Source organism: Clinocottus analis, unplaced genomic scaffold, assembly GCF_023055335.1.
Source record: "Clinocottus analis isolate CAN_PGR_092001 unplaced genomic scaffold, fCliAna1.0.p SCAF_7, whole genome shotgun sequence".
Lineage (NCBI taxonomy): Eukaryota > Metazoa > Chordata > Actinopteri > Perciformes > Cottidae > Clinocottus > Clinocottus analis.
In genome coordinates, this window is record NW_027176229.1 from 18,952,851 (window position 1) to 18,966,579 (window position 13,729).

At 42.6% G+C, this 13,729-nt stretch overlaps 1 protein-coding gene across 5 annotated transcripts in view; it reads left to right on the top strand.

Annotated features, from left to right (window-relative positions):
- grid2 (glutamate receptor, ionotropic, delta 2) overlaps positions 1-13,729 on the top strand; it is a 398,219-nt gene that overhangs the window by 295,491 nt on the left and 88,999 nt on the right. For all 5 annotated transcript variants that reach the window (XR_011080199.1, XR_011080200.1, XR_011080201.1 and 2 more), the window contains exons 9-10: positions 3,770-3,871; positions 9,850-10,047. Coding sequence is in view for 2 of the 5 variants with exons in the window: in XM_068604768.1 (XP_068460869.1) it covers positions 3,770-3,871; positions 9,850-10,047 (300 nt within the window). In the remaining 3 variants the exon portion in view is untranslated. The remainder of the gene's footprint in view (positions 1-3,769; positions 3,872-9,849; positions 10,048-13,729) is intronic.

The window sequence follows — 13,729 nt, forward strand, 5'->3', positions numbered from 1 at the left end:
CTTCTTCTTCTTCTATTTCATCTGGTTTGTTTAACTTATTCCATATGTGCACGGTGACATGAGACATCATTTTCTGTCTTTTTGTGAAACTTCACTCTTTCAGTAGCCAAGCTCCGTGTTCATGTCACGTTTCTGAGGGACAAACAAGACACAGCACAGAGGCCCGGTGACCCCGTGTTGTCTCGTGTTTATCCTTCAGTAACCCACGTATCCATCTGCCTGCATGCGTGGCTTGTTTATTTTGAATGCCTGTGTGCTTGGAATATGTGTGCCGTGGTGGCCTCTGTGCAAACAAACATGCACTATTGTGTGTGTACCGGCTCCCTGGTCAGCGCATGTCACCGTCGAGTTGTGAACATTACCACCTTGCCAGTGTCGCCGTGCTGTAAATGCACATTGTACAATTTCTCTCGTCACCGCTGCCACCCACGTAGTTGTGTCTTGCTTTTCTCTTGCCTCGTCTTGTTATCTCCGCCATGAAGAAGCCTCGCAGGAGATTATTTGTTGGGTCTGTCTGTCCACGGCTAATCTTGAATACTGCTGCACCCTCCTGTCTAATCATATTTAGTCCTCATTTGTGACTGTATGTGGTTGCAGTGAGTCCCACTTTTTGAAACATATATTTTATTCATTGACTGTTGACTAACCCTGGCAGGTGCTGCAAGCTGCTTCACTTAGATTTACACAAACATTTGCCCGACAGAACGGGGCGACTGCGGCTCAGTGGCGGAGCCGGGTCGTCCTTCCATCAAAGGATCCCCGGCTCCGCTGGTCCGTGTCGTCGTGTCCTTGGGCAAAAAAGCTAACCCCCGCAGGCTGCGCCTGTGGTGTGTGAAAGGCTATGAATAGTGAAATAGACCTGATGGGCAGGTGGCACCTTGCAGGGTTAACAGTGTATGGATGGGTGTAAATGGGTGAATGATGGATGACTAGTGGTGGGTATTAAAGTGCGTTGCGTGGTTAGAAGAATGGAAAAGTGCTCTACGAAAACAGCTGTGTTTCGAATTCTTAATCTATTCTCAGTGGGGCAGTGCTTAGCGCGTGTGTTGCGAGTGTGTATGGTCGAGGATGAAAGACACAGACGGCAGACAGGTGTGGTTAGCAGTGAAGTTGTCTTGTGGCAGGTTACAGATTGCTCATGAATAAATACTGCGAAAAAAGACTGCTCAATGCCCAAGAAGTTGCTGCGTCTTACTTTCAAGCTGGTGGGCAAACGTGAAGGAGAGTCAGTGGCATAACGAGCACGTCCGTAGACAGAGCCAGAGAAAAAAATGTTAAAAAAAATATTAGATTCTTTTTTTATTGGGTCTCATACGTGCATATTTAGTGTTACAGTACCTTTGTATGTTTGTCTTCACTTTCTATCTTTTGCATTTTGCACACACACACACACACACACACACACACACACAGACATACTCTTAAAAAACGAGAAGGCTTGCCGGCATCTGTAAGTCGCGGGAAGGGTGCACACACACACACATTCACCCACTGTTTTAACAATGGGTTTGTCGTGAGCCAAATCCAACAGTAGTTTGTTCTCCTTCTGTGTTTGCGAATCAAGCTAAGTTGGCTGATCTTCTGAGAAACTAAATATTACAAATGTCTGTTTTCTGCACGTTATAAAATAGAGAACAAAACTAAAACACCGGATGCAGATTTTGAACGTGTGGGAGAGGAGCCAGATTCAGATTCTAGCTCCACATCTCCCCTCTCAGGCTGAAACGAGGATAACACGGAGCATGATCTACCTGGCTGAGTGTGTTGCGAGTTACATAAATGCAGACGGACAAGAGAAGACTACCGGTGAATTTGGAATCGCGGCAATGTTCGAATGATGATTTCAATAAGGCATGGCGAGGACACATCAGGATGAAACTCCCTGCACACCCTCACAGGTGTTTCACAGAGCTCACATTGAAGGTGGGTGTAGTTGTTTAGGGAATTGTGTGAGTTCGCCGGACTGTATGTCCAAAAAAAAAAAAGACAAATGTGTCAAATGTCCGCCCCCAACTGGTTTAATGAAGCTAAAAGGAATCAGAAAGTGTCAATCAAACAGGCTGTGTAAACCTCAGCCCTGAGAAGAGGTGTATTCAGGTGGGTGGACAATGGCTGTGCAGGGTCTTTAGAGGCATGTGATACCCTGACCTTTTACATGCACTGCACACCGACACTGGTGTTCTCAGATGTGAACATGAGCATTGTGACCTCTGGGGACACGCAGGCATCCGACACTGCGTACTCCAGCCCCACCTCCAAAGTCTCAAAAGTCAACTTGACAAACCAGCAAGCACTTAGCGGCGAGTGCGTAGGGAGGCTCGAGCTCGCACTTGTTATTGCCCTGTGATTTGGGAACGGGGAGCAGTTGGGTTTTTTGTGTGTGCGTGTGCTGGTTTTGAGACCGGTTTTAAGGTATTTGGTATCTTATGCACAATAACAAGGAAGGTTGGCTCCTAAATCTCAAGATCCCTTCGACAATGCATCCTAAATATGGATGTGGGCGGAGAGAAAATCTCACAAGTGAAAGTAAAATGAGAATTAAAGATATTAAATTGTGCCAGTTAAAATATAATACCCTATATGAAATAAGGCAATATTATTTAGTGATGGACAGTTTGCTTAATATATGTCTGAAAGACTGTTACTCTGGGTGTGTCGAAGGAAAGAAAATCTGCTCCTGACTAGCAAAGGCATCAGAGTAGATGAGCGGCTTCACTTGTTGCTTTCTGTACCGTCTACAATGCAATCTTAAGTCAGGAGGTAAAAATGAAACACCAAAGTATGGTTTACATTTTGTGCTACCGTGTCATTTCAAGTGTTGATTGTTAAAAAAAATAAAATTATATCAGGAATGTAATGTTCGCTCACTGCCTAAAACAGAAACCAGTGTTGCTATAAGTGTCACAGTAGGTATTAGTGCCAAAGGGGAATTGAGCAGAATTGTCAGAGAATAACACATTCGACAGTAACTTGAAGCCTACGGTAACAGTAGGCTTTAGAGAAATGGATTATCCCATATTTCCCTCTGCAGCATGCCCTCTGCCTCTCTGCTGTGATTGTGTTTTCTTCAAGCACAAATCAAGCCATGCAATTTAGTGTGTATCGCAGTACGCGTGTGTGCTGGTGTGTGTTTGTCTTCTTCGGATAGCAGTCGGCTAAATCCACTCGGTTTTCTCTCTCTCTCTCTCTCTCTCTCTCTCTCTCTCTCTCTCTCTCTCTCTCTCTTCTACCTCTACAGGGAAAGCAGCTCGATCTCAAAACAATAACTTATTGAAAGCAGGAGGCAGCACATTGAGGAAATATGATTTGGGACTTAAATAATGTGGTCCGGGTGGAAAGGAGTGGAAGTTTATTTGATAGACACAGAAGTCTGGGTCAGATTCATAAAGCACCTTTGAATAAAATTACCATAATTTCCACAGATACAGCGCAGAGTGCACCTGGGGCATGCCGTGTTCAGGAAAAGCTAAAGTGAGGCTTTTTAAAAAGGCCATTGGAACATAAGGTATTAAGTCGATATTTGTGTTTACAGTTCCACGGCTACTGGGATTTTGGTGAACATTTCATTTTACCTTTTAATTTGTTGTCTTCCAGCTGGGTCACAATGAAGAGCTTTTAATGTTTTGACTGTGTGTGTTTGATGTGCGTTTGCATCTTCTCTTGTCTGCCACGTCGCGCTCGGTGAACCCGCTCCACCCACTGTCCACCATGTCCAGAATCTAACGTGTATGTTCGTGTGTGTGCGTGTGTGTGTGTGTTCTCATTACAGCTGGCAACGTGGGACCCAGTTCATGGCTTGAACGGCACGCTAACAGACAGGAAATTGGAAAATAACATGAGAGGAGTGGTGCTACGGGTCGTGACTGTTCTGGTGAGTATCTGACCTGTGTTTTCATTTCTTTGCGCAAGTCTTTTTATTTTTCATTTTTATAAAGATCAGTCTGTGATTTCAAATTGGCCCTAGAGAAGAAAATAAAAAACTTTTCAGTGTTCTCTGTTGGAAATTTGTCCAGCCGATCGCTCCAAAAAAAATCAAAGACTGTGACTCCCGCTGGCGTGTCAGACTTCCAAGCCTTTTGTTTTATTGTATTCCCATCCTTTTGTATATTTCTCTGCGGAGACGTAGAGAGGGACAGGATGTTGGGGAAGCAAAATGGCAGACCAACATGTATGCAAAGTGTTGAGAGGAAAGCAAGGAGTCAGAGGAGGCGAAACGCAAATAAAATGGAAGAAGATGAGCTTCCTAATGGGCCGACCTATCGTCATTTCATTAGCCTCCATTTTGACATTTGACAGCCAGATGATAGAGAACATTGGAGACTTGATGAAAGTGAGACTCCAGCTCTTTCTGTCTCGCCTGGGGCATCGATTTGAGTACATCCCATGAGTGCTTTAAAGAGCCACGTCTGTAAATTCTCCATATCCCGCCTTTGAAGTGAGAAGCAGAGAAGAAAGAGATAATGCTCGTCATCTTTGTGGCTATCCTCTTTCTTTTCAAAACTGTATTTTTTCCCCCGTGTCTTTAGTTTCATCATCTTTAAAAGGGGGAAAAAAAATAGGGATTGTGTATTCTGATGTCGCATAGGTGTACCGTATGTGCACACATCCATCGATGTCCTCCTTTACCTGCTCGTGTAAATGCGTGTTACCCTGGATGACTGCTTCCTCATGACCTAAAGACCAAAATAGATAGAAATATAGTGAAATGTCCAGGGTGCTGCCCAGATGTACTGTGTTCTTGTTTTTGTTTTGTTTTTTTGACGTGAGAATGGTTAGAGGGCAAATCCTGCTCTGTGTATGTGTGTGTGTGTGCGCGCGCGTGTGTGTGTGTGCGTGTGTGTGTGTGTGATGTGAAAGGTTTCTAAAGGGACCTTTGGAACAGATTGCTTCCGCGTTGCCCTGGGCTTTTTTCTGCTCTGATATAACTGTTTTCTGTCTGTAATGTGCAGTTGTCTCACGGCGCACCATGCCGAGTGACTCCCGCGCTGCAACGGGCCGAAACAAACAAGCACGTGTGAACACGCACACGGACACGCAAACAAATATGAACCCGTAAAATGATCATCTATTCTGCCTTCCACACTGTTGAACAGGCATCGATCAGTTAATTGACGATGAGATCATACCGCTATTAGGGCTCATGACTTCGAATCAATGCTATCGATTTGCCGGGAATTTATTAATTATTAAATGGATGTTTCCCAGGAATGATTACATCACTGCATTTGTGTGTCCAAGGTCCTCTACGGGGGCTGAGTGGTGTATACATTATGCTCACAAGTGTGGAAAAATGTAATATTTTGAAGCTGGGAATTTAATTTGGAACTTTGAACGCTTGCAGTAAAATAGTGTATAACAGACAGGAAGTAGATTTTCTTTAGATGTACCTCTCTGAAGGTGCAAAATCAGACCGCCGTTAAATTATCGCTCACTGACTCGCATATGTTCCCCATTCCGTTTGAATTAGCGCAGCGACTGCGTTTTCATCTTTTGCAAATTTTGGTTTTATGTTTCATAATACTCTCTGCTCCTTAATTGTTGGGGGTGCACCCCCACAATTCTTTTCTTCTTCGCCACACTTATGAGTAGCACACTGTGAATATATACTGCAGCCCAAAAAGGCAGCCAAAGGCAGAGGATGTCCCTTTTTAACTTGAGTTTTCTCTTTTTTTTCCAGAATGAACTTCATTATGAAAGCATGCTCAGTATTTCCCCAAATTAACTGTAAGATTTACTTTGAAAGAGGACGAGGCACACAGTACGCTCGACTTTTGCGATGATTTCGAATTATTGACTACGATGATTCATTGTGATTGATAAGATTCGTTCACTAGTTTTCCACACAGTTGGATTTAATAATGTTATGAGGTATGCTTTCATTGTTTACATGTGCATATATATATATATGAGTATATTATACATGATCACAAGTACTACCGTGCTTGTCTGTTGATAACCATCGTTATCAAACTTTAGAGTGAGGGATAAATATCTTTTGCAAATCTAATCTTCTGCAGATGCTGTCAGGGCTTTTATAAAAAAAATGCCTTACACTAATCTAACAGACAAATCCTTAGAGTCTTTTGAATATTCTCACTATTACACATCAACACATGCCACTGTCATGCCCAGCATCCCTTCAGAGGACACTTCAAATGCCATTACTTAGTCTTTGTGGTACAATTTCCGTTTCCTGCCCCAATCACGTCTCCAAAAATACTGCGACCACATGTGGTACTTCCAGTCGAGAGGACCCAGGGGATGAACTCGCACCAAAGGAACCAGAGTAGAGGAACGGAAGCAGGAGGAAGGATGAGGGGAATGAGAGATGGGAGCAATATCGGAAAGAGAAAGCGGAGACGGAAAAGAAGGATCGCCGGATAGGGAGGGATGTGAGGTAGTATTGCAAGCATGACAAGTGGGAAGTATTGTAGCCCCGATGGATGGAGAGAGAAGAGGTGTGCTGACATATGTTTGGGGGATGCTGGGGATGCTGGGACGCGGGAAGATACCAAATGGTGTGTGTCACAGCTGGTGAGTGGCAGGGGAAAGGAAGAGAATACGAAATAACAGCAGAGAGCGGGCGAAGAGACGGGAGAGAGACAGATTAGCGTCACAAAGCCAGACTTCATCTCAGAAGGGGATTTTTTCGTGACAAGATTTCAGTCTGAAAACCATTGACTGTGTATCGATTGAGCCTGGCAGCTCAAAGCGAGACCAACCTGTAAGCCGAATGAATAAAAAGGGTTGAGTTGATAACATGAGCCGTTGCCTTCCAAAGGTCAAAACTTATGAAACACATTCAAAACATATATTATAAAGGCACTTTTTTTTGTAACTGCATGGCTCGTTTCTCTTAGTACAGATTAAAAAAAATACATCTATGTATATATGGCTTGATAGTTTCACATAATTGAGGCTGTTTCCCCAAGAGCTACCATGTTTTACAAGAGTCAAGACAAAGGGAAAGAGCAGTGACCAACATGTAGGAACGGTTGATGTCTAAGTGAAGGAGGGAGCTGTCATGCTCTGTACAGCAAACTTGAAATGACATCTTTGTCAAACAACCTTTGCCCTCGCTAAAGAACAGGGAGCAGAGCTAAAATCGTGGGTTGGCTTCAAGACACAAGGGACATGCCTTCTCCGAGACCATAATGAGACTTTGAAACACCCTCCCACCCCCACATCCACACGTCCACACACACACACACACACACACACACACACACACACACACCTACACGGCATTGCACTGTTTCTTGTCTCGTATTGATCTGCCGCTGCTGCCATCGGTTCTGTGTTGCAGCTTCAGCCAGCAAATTTGTGCCGGTGGGCCCGTGTTTATGCATTCATGTGTAGAGTATGAACAGGTGGGCTTTTACTGCACGCAAACCACAGAGCCTGTTTACTTGGAAAGCAATCAAAGAACAACAACTGAATAGTTATTGGGAAAACATAGAGAGAAAAAAGATGGAGTGAGTCCTATCACGTTTGTTCAATTTCAATAATCAAGTGAAACCAAACGGGATGCATAAGACCTTCTTTTTGGTACTTTGTAAAGCCATTTACCTCTTGCGTCATTGTCGCTTTAATTGCTTGGTACACACATACACACTCTCTTGACCAAGCCCCCGGGTAGAGCGCTAGGACTTGAAGTGCATTTTACATGATGGCCAATCTCTGGAATGACAACGTCTGTCACGTGGTGCCATTTGGGTTTAAAAAAAAACAATTACACTTGAATAGTCCTTAATTAAATCATGAGATTCTCACATTGCGAAAAGCACTAATAGCCAATCCGAGGTTATTTTCCCTCTTCAGATTATGTGATCGAGCCAGACACCGACGCTCAGAGGCGTGCTGGGAGGCGGGGTTAAGGGAACGCGTGTCTGACGGACAAGCGAGCTTGTTAGAAAGCTGTTGTCCTGCACTTCAGAAATAGAACATGCAATAAAGAAGAGGTGAATAAAGTCATCAAATCCAAGCGGGAGAAATATTGCAAATGTAATATTCTTCCACTGCACTTGTCTGCACAGTGGATTTTGGAAATGACAAGTGCAGTGGAACATTATGCTAGAAATCTGGCTGTGTTAATTAGAAACAATTCTAAAAAAAAATTATCACCTTTCATTTTTTACCTTGAGAAATGATCTTCTGATGTGGGCAATTGTTCTATCGCTCCCCGGTACGATCATGTGTGTTTAGAAAGTACCCGCATAGAGAAGCAGGCGGTGCTTGGGGGGGGTTATTAAGTATGTAAGGTCGTGCATGTCTGTGGGTGTTCCTTCCTTGATGGATGGATGCTTGTAGTGAGAAAGGGACTTGGCATGCACGTCCACTTACTGCCTAATGGGTTATTGAACAGCAGCAGCTCGCAAGGATTAGAAACCGCCATGGTAATACGCAGCATCGCCTGCATGCATGCGCGTCTGTAGGTCTGTGCTTAATGTGCAGTCGGTATCCAGCCAATAACACGCAGGCCCTCATAAATCTGCAAGACATATTGACCTGAAACGTTTTACTCATCAATAGGGATGTATTAAAGAAGGGAGAAGAAGAGGGGCGAGGGAGAAGAAAGAGAGAAAACTCCTGTGTGAAGCACTCAATCAAAGTACAGTGAATAAAAGTTGCTCTTTATGTTGAGAAATCCCTTGTTTCGCCTTGTGCTGTGTTGCTTTAATTGCCTAAAATGTCAGCGCCGTTGGATGTCATTTTACCTCATCAGGAAGCTGCCCTTTAGACGCCATGACGATATTGACAAACAAGAGGTTCAGCCGTCCCGGGCGCATTTTAAAATGACCCAATAAAAAACAAATCTGCTGAATTGCGCGGCGCGCTTATTGATTTCCAACATTTTAATTCACTCGAAAATGTTAAATAGGCTATATTTAAATAAATTATTAAGCGTGGTTCCCTCTGTGAATAAAAAGAAAGCTGAGGATGGAACTTTGGGAGCTCAGCCAAAACAAGATAGAGAGGGTACATGTTGTGTTTCTCCTGTAATCTAAAATAAAATATCAACGGTAGCGCTGAGCTAAGAGTTTTAACACTTTGAGATATAAAGTACAGCATGTCGCATCTGTTTTTGAACATTTCCAGATTGCCTTCTCAAGAACAGAAGGCAGAGTTATTCCTGGTCAGAATTCTTTTTTTTTTTTCATATTGCTACCGATAGTATTTAGTTTGGATTAATTTTCCAAATATTGTTGTGTACAGTGTCGTGAACTGACATGAAACAGTGTTCAATGAGTCCCCATGCTGTTAGTATCTCATATTGTACTGGGATCGAGAGTACGCAGGCTGGATGTGATGCATATTTAACCCCCGCTGTGACATTTCACATGTCAGAAGGGAGGCAAATCACATGTTCGCCCAAATACATAGGATGGTTATGCATATTGAGAGTCTGGGGCTTTCAAGTCCTTTCAAGTGCAGCAATGTGTCAGTGAAAAGGTAAAAGCAATGTAAAACATACAGGTCTTAAAACATTAAAAGGCTTTGATTTCTTTAGTGATACTACATGTGTTCAACCATCCAAGATGTTTTTATAGACGTAAACTCCAAAATGGGAACTGAACATTAATATTGTTTCATCGTGTGCTGATGGTTGTAAACAGACAAAGAATCACGCCAGTGAAGAGGAATGTGTTGAACGTGATCGCTTCGTACTGTCTTTATAATGTCGGCTCTCACAGACACCCCCACCGCCCCCCACCAAACTTTGAGATGAGCGTTTGCGGCGGTGTAATGGCCACTTGAGTAATTAGGTGATTTAATGCTCGAATGACTGGCGCATTGATTGGCTGCTTGACCGACTTGCTGACACACTGATTGATCTTTGCTTTGCAGGAGGAGCCGTTTGTAATGGTGTCAGAGAATGTTCTGGGAAAGCCGAAAAAGTACCAAGGCTTCTCCATTGACGTCCTGGACGCTCTCTCCAGCTACCTGGGCTTTAAATACGAGATCTACGTCACTCCCGACCACAAATACGGCAGCTTGCAGCCTGATGGTCAGTGGAACGGAATGATGGGCGAATTGGTCTTCAAGGTGAGGAGAAAATAAGTCACACGCATGCACCAACACACACTCGCCATAAGATTGAACGTTCGAAAACAATGAGAAGGGAACACGGGATCGGATAAATGAGGATTTAGCCCGCGGAAAGGATATGGAAATGGGAGATTGTTGCTTATTTATGCACAGTCACTATAAGAATACACAAGGAAGGAGAAGAAGGCATGCGAGCAGACACATGCCATCGGCATCACTTGTGCTAAATAGGACTATAGCTTCCTTCAGGTTGCACAGTCTGGAGTCCCCTCATAACACTCCCACTAGAAATCCTGTCACTTCAAAAGCAAATATTGCGTTAGGCTACCGTAGGGCTGACTTTAACTTCTTTAAATTGGAGCGAGAAATTTAGACACTCAGAGATGTCATATTGCCTATTGGTGGGAGAGAAAAAAAAACAAAAAACAGTGCAGCTTTCTAATGATTTGACTAGCTTCAGGTGTCTTCAAGTGTTTGATGCAGAAATTCTGGCAGACACTTGAACCGTGTCAGCGAGGAGTCGAAAAGTGGCAGCGATGTTCCTCCAGAGACGGAGCTGTAAAATGGAGATCTCACGCTGATGGAGAGGTCTGCGGTTTGATTGGCACAGCTGGATGATAATTACTTTAACCTTATCTTAGACACCATGGCAAACAGATTACTTCCCTCACCGATATACCGTTCATTCAGAATCAGAATCAGAATCCGCTTTATTGGCCATGTGTGTGTATGCAAATACATGGACTTCGACTCCGGTCACACAGACTTTACAAATGTCACTGCTGCGGAACAAATTAGTGGATCAATCTTCTGTTCCACCGATTATTATTCTCAAGTTGTCTTTTGTCTGTCTGTCAGTTTGGCTTTTCTATTAGCCATTGCCAAGCAGCAGCATATTTGACAATATTTTTGCCAAAACACTGGATATGTGTATTGAAATCCCTCAGTTCAATCGAGGACTGTTCACCCGAGAAAGAGATTACGCAGCAGAGAAAAGGCATGAAAGAAAAAGGAACTTTACAGATGTGTCCATTCTGAGTGATGACCCTAATTCAGATTTTCATCTTTCATCTTTAATATGCAATCAATCAACAAGGACTGGTGATCAATATCTCTCTGTGAAGTTAAAAAGCTCTTAGCAGATGCAAGATTGTTGCTGCCTTCTTGCTCATTTCTTAATTTTTGCTGCAGAAAAGACAAAGCTTGTTTTATTTTTGCCACAGAAACACAGTCAAAGCAAACACATGGAAAGTACTCAGACCTTCACTCACCCTCCTGGGGCCTTGTTTCCCTTAAATATTCAGTGAGCGTTGTCTAGTGGGGGGACCACCAACTATAAGACTTGAGCTCACCTCATTTCCTGACAATAACGACATTCATTTTTCCATCAAAAACAATTTATCAACAGCTAAAATGGGACGCAACAAGGACGGCACAGTGATGACAACGACGGGGTCAGCATTAAAGAAATATGTTCGCAAAGTACAGAGTTAAAGCCGATAAAGGCTCGAGCAGCAAGATAAATTGTGTAACCAAAATGCTGTTGTGTCCCGAGATATCTTTAAGAGAGCACAGGTTAATCTCACTCTCAGCCACTACTCAAACAATAGGAAATATATAACTATAATGGCAGCAGTGGGATCTCATCCAACAACCCTCCCACATTTGCATACAATAAAGACCCAGCTGGTCTTTAATTACCATTACCGACTGTGTTTATGTTTGTGCAATCTCCTTTGATGTTTCCCTGGAATCGCGCTAAGCTTCCACGTATTTGGTTCGTGCTCCGTGGGTCAAGGATGTTTCTTTTCTTTTCTTTTTTTCAGCAATGTTTTCTCACATGTTGTCCTTCATTATTTCCCTCCTGCTGTATGTCAGACTTCAATATGTTTTTTTTTTTTCCCAACACTGTGTTCTCCTTCCTTTGACCTTGTGTACGACAATGCAACAACTCACAATATGATCGAGAAACGCTTCAAGCACACGAGCGTGTGAATATTTATGTGAGCAGAGACAAGCACCGGCTGTAAATAAGCTGAACATTTTGTTTCCCCCATCTGTCAGCAACAAGGTTTATCTCTCCAAAAACCTAATTATACCAGATAATTATTACCCAGAGTGCATTCTGGAAGTTCGAATTGTCATGTTGACTGACCGCAGCAGTCACCATGTAATTCATCTCTATTCATAAACACAAACACACACTCGCCTATTTGCATGCACATCCTTGTGTTGCCTCGACCAAAAGGCATCCTGCAGGTCTTCTACGAATGTTCTTCTTATGCAGTTTAAGGGACAATCTCTGCAAAAAGGCTTATTGTTTCCTCACCCAACTGTGAAATTAGCAGATTTGATATATTTTTTTTGCCCACAGTGGATTGAAACGTGTGCTTGTATTGTGTGTGTGTGTGCGTGGGTGTGGGGATATGAATATTGTAAACATGCGAGTGTGCAAAATACCCTTACTAGTTGCAGTCAGTTGTTTCTAGTAAATAAAATCTCATTATTGAACAAGTTCATAATATAATCTCTATAATATATTTATATAGAATAGTATATTTTGAGTATATATATAATATAAATACTCATAGTTGCTACTAATGTTTGAACACGATTGTGCACACTCACAACAGCATCTTAAATCCTTGTTGTGTTACAAGCAGATGTCTACAGCTGGTAGCCAAACACTGGGGACTGGAAACATTTTAATTAGCCTTTATTGTTTCTGCATTTAAGCTGAGCTCAGCCTATTTTTCTTGGCAGACATATTTACAGACAGTTTTTCTTTTTTTTTTCAAATGAAAGTCTTCACATGTAAATAATTAAAGCACTCATTTGCTGTCTCATAAAATTCAAAGCATTCCAAATGATGAGAAAAGGCTTTGAATCAATGCACGATTAACAAGCGCGTCTAAAGATGTGGAGTCCGTGCTGGGTATAAAATGGGGCTTAAGAGACAGTCTCTACATACATGTGCACAGCACAGCGGCAAAAACAGAGAAATATTAAACAAGTATCCATACGCGAGTTTTTTCTGGCTAACCCTTTACTTTCTGACTCTAGTTTTATCTTCAATATCCATTCACTACAAAAGCAACACACAAGATTTAAAAGTTCTCGGGCGACGACGTAAAGTTGACATTTTTCAGTGTAACGGGTGGATGTGAGTGGAGGTCAAACAGGACATGTCCTGTGCCAAACTAAAAGTAAAGTGAACGTAGTAACGTGAGTTGTTAGCTAGTCGCGTTACCGTGAGCCGTGCTCTTTAGCTAACCCGAACTTCCTGTGAAGATGGACGTTGATTTATTTGCGTTAGCGAGATGCTAACCTACACAAACATGCGCTAAAAGCATGAACGGCTCTGAATGTTGTATAATGCGCCGATACCTAACCCGAACTTCCTGTGAAGATGGAAGTTGATTTATTTGCGTTAGCAAGATGCTAACCTACACAAACATGCGCTAAAAGCACGAACGGCTCTGAATGTTGTATAATGCAAGTTTAACATACTTTGAAAAATCATTGTTAGCCCCTGTAAGGTGAAATTATTGAATTAACCAATTTCCCATTGCTTAATTGAATAAAAGCATCAACATGGTCATTACCGTGTTCACATTGGACAGAGTTGAGCTTTCGCAACATCATTACCCATCAATGCGTACACTTGATTTATTTTAAC